Raw genomic sequence first — 16,662 nt, forward strand, 5'->3', positions numbered from 1 at the left:
TTTGCAGACTTGGTCTGAAGATTAGGTACATGAGTGAAATTTTTCACTGAGTGAGCCTCAAGAACCACTAGTGTGGAGGGATTTAAAAAAAACTGTAATAGATAGATAAATGCTCATTTGTGTATATATTTCCCTGTGTGTGTGTGTGTGTGTGTTTGTGTGTGCGTGCGTGCGTGCGTGTGTGTGTGCGTGTGTGTGTGTGCGTGTGTGTGTGTGTGCGCGTGCATATTATTTAGTAACATATCTACTGTCATCACGCTGGATACAGAAAAAATTGCATATTCTTTTCACAAAACTAGCAAAGAAAATGCAGGTGCTTACTGCATTGCACTAATTCCAATGTGCCATGCCCTGTTAGATAGCAAATAATGTACACATTGGAAAATATGCATAATACACCCCAACTTCAGATCTGCTAAACTTGCAAACACAAAAACATGCTTGCACACCTATACGCGCATATGAATAATTTCCAAAAAGTTGATGATGAGTCTGTACCCAGCAGGTAGCATACAGTCTAGCCAAACCCCAGGCCAAACCCTTGTCTGACTAGTGTAATGGTTTGCTACATTAAACTTTCTCCACAATGTCCCGGAGATCCAGCCCGGACATGCATTCTCTCGCCTTACCTTCCCGCCTGACGTCTTTAAAGGGGCTTGTCCACGCCATAGCTAAAGACAAGCTTGTTACTCATCAAAAACAATCGGGCAAAGCGATGATTGCTGTACCATGATCTAACCTTTCACACCTGGATTATACTATCATAGTGTCATGATAGTTTATATGATTGTGTAATACTATGCGATGGTGACTGTGACACCAAACCTTTGGCTTATCATGTTGACTTGAACTGGAAATGAATGGTCTGACTATGCAGGGCGTATTGCGTGGGAACGCTGTATGAGTGAGTGATCATAAAGAAGTTTAAAGGTAGAGTGAAATGTACTGTACTTTTGTGGAAAATTTTCTCACTGTTGTTTTCTCCCAGCTCTATCACACCACTTTGCTCCACCTCAAACACACACTCATATGTACACACATATGGTGGAGTTTAGAGTCATAAAATACATTAGCTGCATTAGCCGCTAGCGCTACAGTGCAGAAGAGTGTGTGCACATTTTCCAAAATCAATCCTGACGGAAACTCCGCTCACTGTTCTTTTTCCCTTGCAAATCTCAACAATGCAACTCTTCTTCTCTTAGGGGAAAAAACGCCCTGCCAGTTTCAAACATTGGCAAAAGTAGATGGAAAAAGGCCATTCATAAATGTGAAAGTTGCAATGTGCCTGAAAAGAGCAGAGGTTAACTCACTCTCTACAGCTGCCCAGCCAACCAGATACTGAGGCAGAAACACTCCCGCTGGCAGACTGTGAGAATTACACAGTCTTGTCTGATTTTTTTCAGAGTTTTACTGGAATGTCTGTCCTCAAGTCTCTGCCTCTCCTCTCATTTTCTCACTCCACCTGGGGCAAAGCCTGGGGCTGGGTGTGACACCATTTATCTTGAACTTTCTCTCCGTACCTGTCTAACAGGTAGGGTGTGTGTAAGAGTAAATGAGTGAGTGAGTGTGTGTGTGTGTGTGTGTGTGTGTGTGTGTGTGTGTGTGTGTGTGTGTGTGTGTGTGTGTGTGTGTGTGTGTGTGTGTGTGTGTGTGTGTGTGTGTGTGTGTGTGTGTGTGTGTGTGTGTGAAAAGGCTGGCTCCGCCCACAAACCCCCCTTTCAGTGTGTGTATAAAATCGGTCAGCTAGCTGCAGAGAGACACACAGAGGGACTTTGACTCTCCTTTGTGAGTAATCTCCTCCACTCCACTCCTCTCTCAAAGAGCAACTGAAAGACACAGGCACCATGGCAAGCACCAGGTCTATCAGCTACAGCATTGGTGGCAGCAGCGGTGGCTCCGTCAGAAAGAGCTACTCCAGCCAGTCAGCCTATGCATTTCCCGCCGGCTCTAGCAGGATCAGCTCTGTCAGGAGATCCGGCGTGGGTGCCGGCCCAGGCTTCGGTGCTGGAGGCAGCAGCTTCAGCAGCAGCAGCATGAGCGGAGGATATGGTGGTGGTTTTGGTGGAGGTCTCGGTGGAGGCATGGGCTTCATTCAAGCACCCATCACTGCTGTAACTTACGACCAGCGCCTGTTGACCCCCCTCAACTTGGAAATTGACCCCAATATTCAGGCTGTCCGCACTCAAGAGAAAGAGCAGATCAAGACCCTCAACAACCGCTTCGCATCATTTATTGACAAAGTGAGTATTCATGCATTTGTTCTCTCTTATAATGACAATGTCTTTTACATATTATGCAAATATATGAAATGATATAGCTCTGCACAGTGCCTGGAGTGCATTCAAATGCAGAATTCTCATTTTACTACTAAGTGTGACCTTTGAAGCAGTATGAATGCTGCAAGTGTTACTACACACCATAAAAGCTGGCAGCTGTAGTAAAATTAATTGACTGACACTTAAATATGTTTAGCCTTGCACAACAGCATTCTTTAAGAATATCTGCAAGCTAGGCTTTTTTTCTTATTTGTAAAAAAAATTAATCTGCTTACACCAGAGGCCTGTGTGGTACTATATTTACTAATTGGGCAGTGCAAGCATAGTAGTAGTGTTCAGCAAATAAGCTAATGTAAATTCTACAAATGTTAAACCATTTGTACTAGATCTCTCTCAGTATGGCTTTAGCCTTGGAAAAAAGTCCTCAAAAAACAGATGACTGGAGCTTTCCAAATATGGGTGGAGTTTAGGTAATAACCTAGCAACCATGTGAGTCATAAATACACACATACATAGAGAGTGCTACTAGTAGCCAGTGTGTGGATAGTCCAAAGTCTAGACTTTATTACACCACAAAAAATCACACAGCTTGTGAAATTGATAGTCATTTTGATCCCTTTGTGCTGTGCATTTTTATTTCACTAAAGTCAGCTGTATGTTACACCCATATTTGGCTGCAAACAAACACTTCATAACTTTCTGAGTAAATGTGGACAGAAGACACACCCTAAAGGGCATGCAGTCTACACACACACCTTTATTTTTTAGTGCCTGTGGGAGAATTTTCAGTAAGCAGTGTGTGACCAGGATGAGTCACCTCGGCCATAGACGCTGGATGCTCTAAACGTTTACCCTGCTTTATAATTTGCTAGTAGGTTACAGGCCAGGTTACCTTTGAGCCTTATCTGAGGTTTAGATAACAGGGAAATGCATGTAAATCATTGTTAATTTAAGATTATTAAATCAAGAAGTCTTGAGGAATAGGGCATTAGTATTTTTAGGGTACATTCATACAGACATCTAAAAAATCTTTTTTTAGTAGATTAGCTAGGTAGGTGCTGTCAGCTATGGCTGATCTCCAAAGACCACACACAAAACCTGCCTTAAGGTGTGGCAGGTATGTCTTGTTTCTCTGATGTTGCTGTTTTATCTGTGAAGCAATGCAGGTTTGGGGCGAGGCCATTACTGAAAGTTTTTTTCCGGAGTATGTAGCTTCTGTACAGCACTGCCACACCCAGTCAGTCCACTCTCACCTTCCCCTCCCCCTTCCCTCACTTCACCCTGCAGGAAAAAAAAATGCCAGCTTAAATGACTCATGACCATTTGTATTCCCTTAAACAATGCTTCCAGAGAGCATACACAAAGATACTTAAAGAGCCAGCACTACAAAGGAGTCATACAAGCCCGACAAAACCACCAATCCACTTCATGCAGTCATGTTTTTTAGAATGCATTTTTCCTCAACTACGTTTAACCCCCATTTAAGAAGCTTGAAAATCAGAAAAAAAAGAAAAGAAAAAAAAACATCACTTATTACTTTCTTTTTTCCCCCCAGGTGCGCTTCTTGGAACAGCAGAACAAGATGCTGGAGACCAAATGGAGTCTCCTCCAAGAACAGACCACCACCCGCTCTAATATTGATGCCATGTTTGAGGCCTACATTTCTAACCTGCGCAGACAGCTCGATGGCTTGGGAAATGAGAAGGTTAAGCTGGAAGGAGAGTTGAGGAACATGCAGGGCCTGGTTGAGGACTTCAAGAACAAGTGAGTGAAGTTGTAATTTAGAAGGTGAATAATTTAATCGATAAAACACTGAGAGCAGAATTGATTTACTCACATTTTCCCATCTTTTAACAGGTACGAAGATGAGATCAACAAGCGTGCTTCCGTAGAGAATGAGTTTGTCCTGCTCAAGAAGGTAATGATGACCATTCATATTTTTGAATGGGTGGGGGTTGCCTCCCTTTTCACTGCCTTAAACTTTTTTTTCGTCTTATTTTGTAATAGCAAAGGGGTATAATGTCCTCTCATTTTTTCAGGATGTTGATGCAGCCTACATGAACAAGGTTGAGCTTGAGGCCAAGGTTGATGCTCTTCAAGATGAGATCAACTTCCTCAGGGCAGTCTATGAGGCTGTAAGTTCCATTCTGTTGTGTTTGGCCAACAAAAACTACTTAGCATATAGCACTGCTGCTTTGTTATGGCGTGCAATTTATAGATTGTTTGGTCTGTGTTTGCAGGAACTGCGTGAGCTCCAGTCTCAGATCAAGGACACGTCAGTTGTTGTAGAGATGGACAACAGCAGAAACCTGGACATGGACTCCATTGTGGCTGAAGTCCGCGCTCAGTATGAGGACATTGCAAACCGCAGCCGTGCCGAGGCAGAGAGCTGGTACAAACAGAAGGTGGGTCAAGCTCTTATAGGTTCAACTCTTGAAGCCCACCTCATCTGTAGCTATGTAAGTGCTCATTGTCTCAATATGTGTTACAGTTCGAGGAGATGCAGTCCTCTGCTGGTCAATACGGTGAGGACCTCCGCTCAACCAAGGCTGAGATTGCTGAACTCAACCGTATGATCGCCCGCCTGCAGAATGAGATTGATGCCGTCAAGGGACAAGTAATGATGAGCAAGGATTGATATGAAAATATTTCACATTCTGTTTATGTGAAAAAGCTGACTTTATGTATGTTGTTGTCATTTTAGCGTGCCAACTTGGAGGCTCAGATCGCTGAGGCTGAGGAGCGTGGAGAGCTGGCAGTGAAAGACGCCAAGCTCCGTATCAAAGAGCTTGAGGAAGCCCTCCAGAGGGCAAAGCAAGACATGGCCCGCCAGGTGCGTGAGTACCAGGAACTCATGAACGTCAAATTGGCCCTGGACATTGAGATCGCCACATACAGGAAGCTGTTGGAGGGAGAGGAGAACAGGTAGGAAGTGTTAAAAAAAGTGTTTCTTTGATATTTACACTTTTCCACCAACCTCTGGGTGTTGAAAAACATCACTAAGCAAATCTGTCTTATTCTTTACTCAGACTGACCAGTGGTGGATCTTCAGCCACCATTCATGTGCAGCAGACCTCTGGAAGTCTGTCATCTGGTAAGTAAATCCTTCTTACTCTCTCTCAATCAATCCAACTTTTTTATGATCTTATTCTCCAGGTCACGTTGGATATGTTTCTGAACCTTCATTCTCTTGCAGGTTTCTCTGGTAGTGGCTCTGGATTTGGCTATGGCGGCGGTTTTAGCGGTGCTTCAGGATTCGGAGGTGGTTCAGGAGGATACAGTGGCGGCTCCATCAGCAAAACCAGCGTCTCCTCTGTCAGCAGTAGACGCTATTAAGGAGAAGCCTTCCAAACCTACCCATCCAAGCGTCCCACCTTTCTTACCTGCAACCAGATCACTTCAAACCTTTCTACAACTCAAACAATCTATGGTGCTATATTATAGCCAGACAGCTATCCCCTATTAATGAGGAGATGAGGACAATGATTTGTAAAAACAAAATATGTTTTAGGTCGTTCTGTGCGTTTGATGGTAGTGACCCTTCAGCAATAATCTATTGTCTGGTGGTATCACTGCCATTTTAAATCATCAACGCAACTTAACACTTAAATGACACCAGGAAGAATTTAATGAAGAATCTGTATTCCCAGCCACTGAATTTTTATTTCTGCACTGGTATGTATGGGGAAAGAGAAACTTGAATGAAATACACATAGAAACCACTGAAGTAAATTAGGCCTTTCCCAACAATAGGATTTCAAGTCTCATTAGCATGACCACAAGCAGTACCATGTTTCACTGGATCAGGGATGTGCTATACAGGTTCTTAAAGTCCTGGTTGAATGTTTTGTGCTGTGTTACAACTCCCTGCTGTATTTTAGTTGACTAATATGTCTTTTATCATTATGCAATGGCTGTCAGTGTCAGTTTACCGATTTGCTATAAAAACATGCCCTACAACCTGTAACTGATGACAATGACTTGTGGGCTACCAAAGTCCAGCTACCTCACATTCAAGGGAGATCTATTACAGCAAAAAATAGGCACAATGGCATTTCTGTGGACCATCCCTCCTTAACTTTGCATACTTGCTGAGTTGGAAGCTGAGAGCTCCATTTACTTTGTGGTGACTGTACTACCTTACACTTTCCCCAGTATTCAAACTGCTTCCAGAGCATATTTTACAATCCCTGCTATAAATGGAAAAATGCAACAACACTGAAATCATGTTCAACCAGATTTATTTTGTATCGATTGACTTGACACCAACTTAAAATTTAAATACAATAAATCTGAGACCACAAGTTTTGCCTTGCTTTGTCTTTCACTGCTTGTTTTGTTTGGGTCACTTCAATTTTCAAATCATCAAATAGCTACATATGGCTTAAAATTAGACAATGGAACCACCAAGAAACTATAAATAGTAAGAGATATTTCAACATATATATATATATATCTTTTAGTTGTTGATATATATTTTCACTTATGTTGGCCTTAAACTATGATGATGACACTTGGCTCTATTTCCTCAATTAGTCTTCATTAAAATCCTGCCTAACATGTTAAGCATCTTGCAAGGCAGAACTTACTTATTGCAACCATTAATGGCAATAAGTAATGTAATGGCATTACAGACTCCCTTATTCTTAATACTTTTAAAACACTATGTTGGTTCATTTTCAAGATACAGTTTTAGCCACGTTAACTTTGTCCCACTTTCCTTTATGAAGCCAAATTTTGATGTCTAAAATTCTCTTTTAACCCTTTCATGCATAGTGGACAGCTATGGCAAAATTGCACATCAACCACTACAGTGGACACCAGTGCATCATCCTATACACTGTCACAAAGTGGAAAGCCGTTGTATGTTGATTTTATTTCTCCAAACCAAGATGTCTGACAGCTGAATTACTCCGGAAAATCCATCTATTCCTTCTTTCCTAGGAGGCACTTGCAGGTAAAAAAAAAAAAGTTGTAACATCTAAGGAGTCATATCATTGTTACATCGGTATTGATTTTAGATTGGAAGGAGATTCTGATTAATCATCTGTCCACTAAATTGGACATCATACATCACTATATTTCAGATACAACTCAAACTATTACTGTGACAGTTGTTCTTAAAAATACTCCAGATGTCAAAAAGTAATTTGATTACATAATGTGTTACTTGCAATGCATCACATCAAAGAAGTAATCTGATTACATAATGCATGTTACTTGTAATGTGTTACATGAGATTGAAAACACCTGATCACTAGTTTTTCCACAGTCTGAAAACATTAATAGATCAATGATGTTCTCTGAGAGGAGAGCTATGGTAGAAATTTGTCCATTTTGAACATAATTTGAATGATTAGCTAATACGGGTAAATCAACGTGGGAGCATGAGCATTTTCTACATAGTCGTTAGAGTTAGAGTTAGAGTTGGGTTTTCACAGAGTTGCACCTTCACCGCAGTTGTAGAGATCTTTGATGGAATCACGTCCTCATGTTCTGATATCAAAAACACACAAAGTTCAACTTGTATGAAGTTCTCGGTCTAGTGGTCGAACGGGAACAAACTCAATTGTGTTTGGAATAATTTAAGCTGTATTCATTTTTTGTATATATTTTATAGATTTCAAATGATTTTATATAATTTTATTCATTGTCTTGTTAAATACACACAGTATTTAACAAAAACAAAAAAACAAAAAGCACATAGTATCCACTCAATCTAAAAATCTTTTTGAAATTTTTTTTGTTCAAATCTAGTTTTTCATAACCTAAGGCAATAAAAACACAGAAAAAAAATCATGACTGAGGTTGTCATAACTAATGCAAGAAAGGGTTAATGAACCTTTCCAAGAACTCCTTGTACAACTTTGCAACTTTACACATTGCAAAATAAATCTCTTAACATTTCTCAACATTCATCAAACGTCATATTTCATGTGGAAAGTTGTTGGGATGATATATTTCTATAGTGAAGTTCTATAACAAATTTCAACCCATAAATAATTTTTCTTTGGTCTACAGCTGCTGTGGTATGTAGACATTGTTTTCTGGGTTTTCAGTATTTGTTGCTGGGTCCTGGGAATGTGCTGGAAACTCATTGCCCTGTACCTCTTGTGTGGCGGTTCTATAGACACAAATATATGTCAGAATTACTAGCCCAATAACAGTTGTGAGAACACCTGCAACAATTGGTACTGGATCCGGAGGATTGTAAACTGCAAAAGACAAACAGAAGTGAACATATGGAAAAGTCAGAACAACATTTAGGGACACAGTCAAAGTTACATTTTAAACCAAAGGACCTTGCCAGTGTGGCGGAAATTAATATTGTGGCAAACATTGTTAAAACGTTGTTTAATCAATCCTTTAAAAGTGGCCTGCTCCATCTAAAATAAAACAGCTTTTATTAAGTTACTGATATGACAGGGGTATTGACAGAAAGAACTTCATTCTTTAGGTGTATTTTTTAAAGATGTAAAAATTACAAATTAAAAACTCAGCACTGACCCCTAGTGTTTGTTCTTTAAAATTCTACACTAAACATTATAGATTACAGATCAAGAGCATGACTAGACGCAAAAAAGTGCTGAAACAAATTCATTTATGTTAGTTATCATGGATTAAAAAGTTAGTTGTTTATAGGCACTCACTGTAAATGAAGACTGTATTGCTGGGCTGAGACACAGGTTTCATTTTTGAAGAATAAAGTTGGTATACACAATCATATTCTCCAGCAACTTTGTCATACAGTGTGATAGACGCAGAGGTGATTGGTTTATTGTAGATTTCACTAAAAATAGCACCATCCTTTCTAAACATGATGTACCCCTAAAAAGGAAAGAAAAGACTATTGTAAAGAAAACTGCCGCATATGTTCCAGAAACAATATTTGCAACGTAATTATAAAACAATTCAGTGTAACAGTATAAGTGTGAATGGGGTGAGTACATAGTCGCTTGGTTTTAAATAAGTTGAGTCAATGGAGCAGGAGATTTCCACATTTTGTTTGTCCGTGACATACAATTTAGGGACAGGACCGTAAGTCATCACAGACAGTTTAGGAGGGGGCAATGCATCTGGCAAAGAGGAGAGTGAAAGAAAACATTTATTAGAAAGGTACAAAGTATGCAGGAATTAGTCAGACCCCATGAATTGGTGTTTTGTGGGTTTTGGACCATTTTTTAGAAAGCCATTCATAAGCTTAGGTAGTGTACTCCTAAAAGTCACCTCAATTAACCTTTAGCTGATATACAGGACACGTACATTAAAATTGGCATTAAGAACTCTCTCTTCTGGGAAAATGGGACAAAATGTTGATGATTCATTTTGCACTACACAGATTTTTGTCCAGTTTTAAGTCAAGTCAAGTCAAATATATTTATATAGCGCTTTTCACAATACAGATTGTATCAAAGCTGCTTCACAGTATCAATCAAAACAACTTAATGTTTGTTTATTACTGGAAAAAAGACATCCAAGTTTGGTAGAGCTGATCAATGGTATGATTGGTTAATTAATTTGAATATCCCCAACTGAGCAAGCCAAAGGCAACAGTGGCAAGGAACCGAAAAACTCCATCCAGTGACCTAATGGTGTCCTAACACCCCATCAGGTGACCCAATGGAGAAAAAAAAAAAGTTTTACCCCTCTAATAGTACCTGCAGCCAACTAGCAAGTAGCAAATTAGGGTTCATGAAAACATTTCATGGTGTCTTTAAAACATCTTCGGGTAAAATGACATCGCAATCGTGCAAATGACAAAAAAAAAAAAATAGTATTATTAATCTCAATCTGTCTCACCTGAACAACTTATGTAGAGAATGCCTCCATTTTTGCACAATTCAATTTCATTCATTGGGCAATCTCTGGTCTTTTCTTCTTTCCCACTGCACCTGATACCCCCTATTGTGTCTGAGAAATGCCGGTTGTTTTCCAAAATCCTCTTCCACTCCAGCACATGCCCACATCCTAGTTCCCTGCACACCACTTTAGCCGTAGCAATAGCGGCAGATGCATCGGCTTCAGTATCAACTTCCTTCTGACAAACCGGTGCCCACTTGCCTTTGAGCTTGACATTCAGGTATCCCAGACAGCTTTCTCCACGATCTTGCTCCCAGAGGCGAACCGGAAGCTCTTCTAATGGAGCACAAGGGAAGACAATGCACCATGTCTTTAGAAAACATAAGTGCACTTGAAATGTGTAAACACATGGGAAAGAAAATCTCTATTGCTTTTTAAATAATTTGGTCAAAGATTTGGCATCTCAGATCTCAAAGCCCCTATTAATCTCAACCAAGTCTCCTTCTTTCAGAAAAGATCTGAACAATCTAAAATTAAACTCAGATGCTATCCACATTCATTTTACAGTTTAATACCCTCTTTAATTCATTTTTATATTTCTCCTAAAGAGGTTTAGAATAAATATCCCAAGCTCCATTAAGTCTTTTGAGTGAATCTTTGGACCGTGTGTGTGTGTATATTAGCACACATATTAACTCTCATACATACAAAGAAATGCATTGCTTCTCTGTACCTGGAAATGCTTGCTCAATTTTAGACTGCATTGAATGCAAAACTTTTCCATTGTACAACATCTCCATAGTGCAGGCAAACTCTATTTGGACGACTGCATTCGTCTGTCTTAAATAGATTCTTTTGCCATCTGTGAGAAACACCGAACCAGCGAAGGTCCAGTTGGTTCCGGGTGTGACAGGGAGGATGCGGTAATACAGACTTAATGTGAAGTTTGTGACTGGACCAGCGCCTGAATCACAGTACACAGTGTAATTCCCACCCACAGGAAAGAGATTGGGGTGCAAAGACACTATGGGAGGAGGGATGGCAGCTGGTAAAGGGAAACAGAGAGAAATAGTGACATTTCAGTAGAAAATTTCTAATATATATTTTTTAAAACACACTTATAATCAAACTTACATACAACTAAGGGAACAGTGTTACTGAATTCAGAATAAGAATTCTTCAGTTCAGTACGAGTGGATTGGTACCAGCAAACCATTTTCCCTTCGTACTTGGCTATTGCGGGGATATTGAAACCCACTGAAGTCGGATAAGTGACGACCTTAGAGGTCACCCAGGGTTCTGTGGTCTCTGGGGTCTGTGAGGGGCTTTCCAGTTTGCCCACAGACACAGTTACAGGATACGGAGCACCACTAGGGGCATCACAGGAAACATGTAATAAAGTGTTTAGCACAATATTACTTTCATTCACATAGTACGTGAACTTGAGTTTAGGGGCTGGAACAGATGCTAGAGGTGAGAGACAGAATGAGAAAGAAACAGAAAAAGAAAAGGGAGGACAATACATATTAATGCAATATTGGACCAGAATTTATAGTTTTTCATTTAGTTACTGTGTGTTTGTTAATTTCAAATCAATCAGCAAACCGCATAAGCAACACGAAATAATAACAAATCATCGGATTTGTTTTTATTTAGTGTTAGGATTTTATGTTGCACTGACCTTAACAGGCCATTTGAAGTCACACATACGGTTCAAAAGTTTGGGTATTTTGGAAAAGAAGAGAAAATAAATTGCTTTCATTAGTCAAGGACATTGATCAGTAAAGACAGAAAATGTTGAAAAGGTTTTCTATTTCAAATAAATGCTGTTCATTTGAGCTTTCTATTCATCAAAGAATCCTGAAAAGAAAAATGTATCACAGTTTCCAACGAAATATTAAGCAGCACAACTTCTTAAGCACTAAATCAGCAAATGAAAGATCATGTAACACTGAACACTTTTAAAATGTAAAAATATATATATATATAAAAAAAGAGTTTTTATAAATTGTAATAATAGAGACTTCTTTCAAAAACATAAAAAAATGTATCAACCCAAACCGTTGAACTGTAGTGCACAATAAAAAGAGAACCTGCATAAGTTAGTCCAGGCATGATTAACTTAACATTATGAATACTGTTATTCATCAGATTTTATGATCATTCACATTTTTACACATTTATGTAGCTACTTTTTAGGTTGCCAGAACCCTGATTTTCTTTAGATAAGGACAAGTTGGTGAGAATACAGTACTTCTATAAACATCATGACATATGTACGATTATATGACCTGTCACCTGAATGGAAAACAAAATTGCCATTCTTCCCTCGTACTGACCATACAGTATGTGTGCTTCTGCCTCTGTACAGGAGTAGGTTATTCAGGTGAAATGATTCTTACCCTGCGACACCGTGATTCTCACACACATTATCCAGCACACCACAGCCAGCGCTATGAAGAAAGAGCGATTGCAATATACTGTGAAAATAGGTCTTACCAAATAAAGTATATGAAATGTGCAAGTTTCAACATTTTATACATGGGGAAACAAACAACAAGAAATTATTTGAACACAAATAAATTATTTAAACCCTTAATATAGTTTTAGGCTACTGGTTGAAATATATTTTTACTATTCAAAAGTATATTATTGTGAGTCAAACAAACTCAAGATTTAGAGGAGTACTGTTTTCAACACTTATTCCTTACTTGGCTAAACTGACTGGTCTGCAACTAAACAGTCCTGCTAATGCAAATGTTATTAACTCAAGCATTGGGGACTTATGATGATATTTTCAGAATCAATAATAGTGCCAGCTCTATCAAGCCAGTTCTCTTCTAGTAAATGCAAATACATTGTATATCTTGTTGCAGAAAGAATTGGGGAAGAATAAAGCATGTTCACTGGGAAGCCCTGATTCATACATTCAAATTTAATGAACTGAAAACAACAATCGTTAACTGGAAATCAGAACATGTTTTTGCATTTAGCTAAATTTAATTAAATGTTCCACTAATGGACATTGTACTGCAATGAGATGAGCAAGATTTACTTTAAAAACATCAGGAACATGAAATAAACACTTACCCATTGTGTTTGGGAGAAATATCCTGACAGGTAAAAGGACCGGTAAAGGTAACTGTGACACAGTACGAATGAAAACTTAAATCCACAACAAAGCTGAGCAAAAATACCCAACTGGTGAAACACTGCATTGAGTAACTAACAGGAAGTCCATCGAAAAAAAAAAAAAAAAAGGATATTGACCCCCAAAAAAGGATGTGACAGTTTTTTGAAATTCCGTTTAATTTTTGTAAGACTGGAAAAACTGGAAGGACTTTAAGAGAGGGCCACTCTCTGAGAAAACAAAGGAAATTAACATTTGAACTCTCCCTCATGCACTATTGAGTCGAAGGTCTCCACTGCTAGCAAATGGTGACTTACCACTGTGGATGATGTTTAGATTTGAAATGAGGCCTGGGTATATAATGAACGCAGCGAGAGCTCGGGGTCTTTTCTATATTTGAGATCGGCCCGTGAGGCTGAGAGTTGCGAGACTCTCAGCCTCACGCATTTCTTGTCGGGTAAACTTTTTCCTCTTTGTTCTAGAGCATTTGATGTTTTGCATTGATTATCCTTGAATTGATTATGAAATTATAATGATACATTTACCTGACATATTAAATTGTGACATTTGATTATTCTAATTGACTTTGACATTATTTTCATTCAACAGTTTAAAAGAATAGTAAAACATTCGCTCACATTTAATGATGCACAGATATCATTAAAGCCTTTTCATTTATGGAGTCAGATGAAATAACGAGAAAATACATATGAGAAAATTAATTGCATTTAACCAAAAATACTTTGCCTCCAGAAAAGACAGTAACACCAAGAGACCTTCACCGCTAATTCGATTACCGCCATTGGATCGAGTTAGACGGCCTTACATTTTAATATCCTTTTAGTTCACTAGATACTGTGTGTGTAATGTATTTAAAATAATTCTATCTTGAGTATTTTTGTATTATAGTAGAAAGGAGTCACTTGGGCTTCAGCCTAGTTCGTGCTTACGGAACAGGACACAAAAATCTGAGGAAAAGGACCCACGGTCTAGCTAGGACCAAGGAGCAGGACCGGAGCACAGAAAGTTTTATATATATTTATTAGTACAGAATGACTAACGTTTCGACGCCATGCCTCTTCTTCAGAGTCAAACAGTCAATGGCAACAATATACAGAATTTAAAGAATCCAACTTCAAGGTATTGGCCACTGGCCTAGGTGGGTGTGGTGCAACAATTAACCAATCCTATACAAGCAATCAAGCCTATTTTTATTTATTTTAGAAATTAAATAAATAAATACAAAAAAATAATAAATACAAAAAAACATAAAAAAACAAGCCTATAACCCATATAGACATAGACGGTATATAAACATATATATACAAATATACACATACACATATAAAAACATACATAAAAACACATACATCTACACAGACATACATAAAAAAAAAAAAACAACAACACAAAGGTACATGCAGACACGCTAGTGTAACGTGATGCGGTGAAGGCAGATATGAGGCTGGATCCAAACGCAGTGTACACGCTTTATTTAAACAAACTATAAACTCAAACAGAGACTCAGAACGTGGAACAAGAAAACTTTACACAGGGAACGACCCACACTCACGTTAATCCTGAAACATATAACAACTCCCAAAGACAGGGCAGAAACACAGGGCTTAAATCAGAAACTCAATAACCAATAATGAAACACAGCTGAACATAATAAAACATAATGAGTCCATAATAAAACATAACATAAAGAGAGAGTGTCCTCCAGAGGCTCTCGAGGGCACTACAGCTGCCGATCGTCACAGCTAGCAACATGCCTATAATTAAATACGAAAGTGAATTATGAATTATAGAAAGCATGAAAGGCCCAGTTCCTCATTAAGGCCATTTGGTTCTACTGTGTTAAGAGTGAAAATCCAGAAAGCGCCCCGTTGCAGTAGGGACTTCACTATGTCACCTCCTCGCTGGGAGGGTATAATTTTTTCTATACCCCAAAAATTTTATTTTAAATGTTTCTTAATTGCGTGTTTTATTTCTCCACCAATATGGGAGAAATCTGTGGAGAAGCAGAGTCTTTGGTCTGAGGCGCGTTTGGTTTTAACTAGGAGATGTGCTCGTTGCGTCAGTCTAGCTCGTTCATAGGCTGCAGAGATGTCACTTATAGCATAGCCCCTGTTAATGAAGCACTCTGTCATTTCTACTGCCCCACGCTCAAACTCTGCATCACTACTACAGTTCCTTCTAAGTCATAAAAATTGGCCAATAAGAATATTTTTAATCAGTTGTTTGGGATGGTGGCTGTCCACTCTGAGGAGGGTAGGCCTATTCCTACTAAGAGGTTTACGATAAATCGATGTCTCTAAAACTCCCTGAGAATTTTTGTAAATAGTCAGATCCAGAAAGTTAATATTGTCTGTGGAGTGGTCTACTGTAAATCTCAGGAAGGGTGTGGTAGAGTTAATATAGGCCATGAATTTATCCAATTCAACCGAAGTTCCCATCCAAATGAAGAAAACATCATCAATATATCTCTTCCAAAGTGGAATTTTAGGGAGGAATAAGTTGTTCAAAGAGTTATCAATAAATTTCGCTATCCATAAACCCATTACTAGGCATGCGTACGATGGTGCAAAACAGCTACCCATACTGACCCCACGCTTTTGCAGGTAGTAGGCCTAGTCGCCGCATACTGAAAATAATTCATTGTTAAAACAACTTTCGACAGTGTCAGTAAGAATTCATCGGGAGGAGCTATATCAGTGGCCCACCTTGCAAAGAAATGTAGTAGCGCCTCAGTCCGTGCTTCATGAGGAATGCATGTATACAAACCCTGATATAAACTTTGCACGTCACAAGTTACCAGCATGAAGTCGTGGTCACATTCAAACGAATTTAAAAGTCTCAATATGTCGGATGTATCACGTAAGTAAGATGGTAGTTCATAAACATATTTCTTTAAAAAGAAATCAAGATATTGTGACAGAGGTTCAGTTAGACAGCCAATACACAATGGGCCTGAGTGGTGGATCAATCAGGGATTTATGTATTTTGGGAAGTCCATAAAATATGGGACATACAGGATGTTTAACAGTCAAAAAGACTTCTTCTTTTTCAGTGATCCAACCCCCTTGTAATGCCTTCTCCAACACCTGATCAATCTCCGATTTATGATGTTCTATGGGATTACGAGTTAATAGAGTGTAACATTCTTTGTCATTTAGTTGGGACATGATGCTCAAGTTGTATTTTTAAGTATCCATTACAACAATCGAACCCCCTTTATCGGCAGGGCGAATAAGAATATCTGATCTTTTTTCTAATTCACTCAAACTCTTTAATTCGGATTGTGACAAATTCGATCTCTTTTGGCGTGCTTTTTTGCACATCTTATTAAACTCGTTTTCTACTTTTGAAAATAAATCTACTTTTGTTCCCTACTCGAATTTGAATCCTTCCATTACTACATACAAGAATTTAGTGGAAAACGAGTTTAATAAG

At 38.8% G+C, this 16,662-nt stretch overlaps 2 protein-coding genes across 2 annotated transcripts; one reads left to right on the forward strand and one right to left on the reverse strand.

Annotated features, from left to right (window-relative positions):
* Positions 1 to 699: 699 nt before the first annotated feature.
* krt4 (keratin 4) lies at positions 700 to 6,580 on the forward strand. Its single transcript, XM_077198394.1, has 9 exons — positions 700 to 2,240; positions 3,832 to 4,040; positions 4,134 to 4,194; positions 4,316 to 4,411; positions 4,517 to 4,681; positions 4,768 to 4,893; positions 4,981 to 5,201; positions 5,306 to 5,370; positions 5,473 to 6,580. The coding sequence occupies exons 1-9, from the start codon at positions 1,845 to 1,847 to the stop codon at positions 5,610 to 5,612; spliced, it is 1,479 nt and encodes a 492-aa protein (XP_077054509.1). The 5' UTR covers positions 700 to 1,844; the 3' UTR covers positions 5,613 to 6,580.
* Positions 6,501 to 13,315, reverse strand: LOC143706468 (uncharacterized). The gene is made up of 8 exons (XM_077198393.1): positions 13,167 to 13,315; positions 12,479 to 12,529; positions 11,211 to 11,543; positions 10,810 to 11,121; positions 10,077 to 10,412; positions 9,225 to 9,352; positions 8,927 to 9,104; positions 6,501 to 8,491 (listed from the first exon to the last, which is right to left on the reverse strand). The coding sequence occupies exons 1-8, from the start codon at positions 13,168 to 13,170 to the stop codon at positions 8,292 to 8,294; spliced, it is 1,542 nt and encodes a 513-aa protein (XP_077054508.1). The 5' UTR covers positions 13,171 to 13,315; the 3' UTR covers positions 6,501 to 8,291.
* Positions 13,316 to 16,662: the final 3,347 nt, after the last annotated feature.

The sequence above is a fragment of the Siphateles boraxobius genome, unplaced genomic scaffold (assembly GCF_051911475.1).
Source record: "Siphateles boraxobius isolate OS27281-9 unplaced genomic scaffold, OSU_SipBor_1 41, whole genome shotgun sequence".
Lineage (NCBI taxonomy): Eukaryota > Metazoa > Chordata > Actinopteri > Cypriniformes > Leuciscidae > Siphateles > Siphateles boraxobius.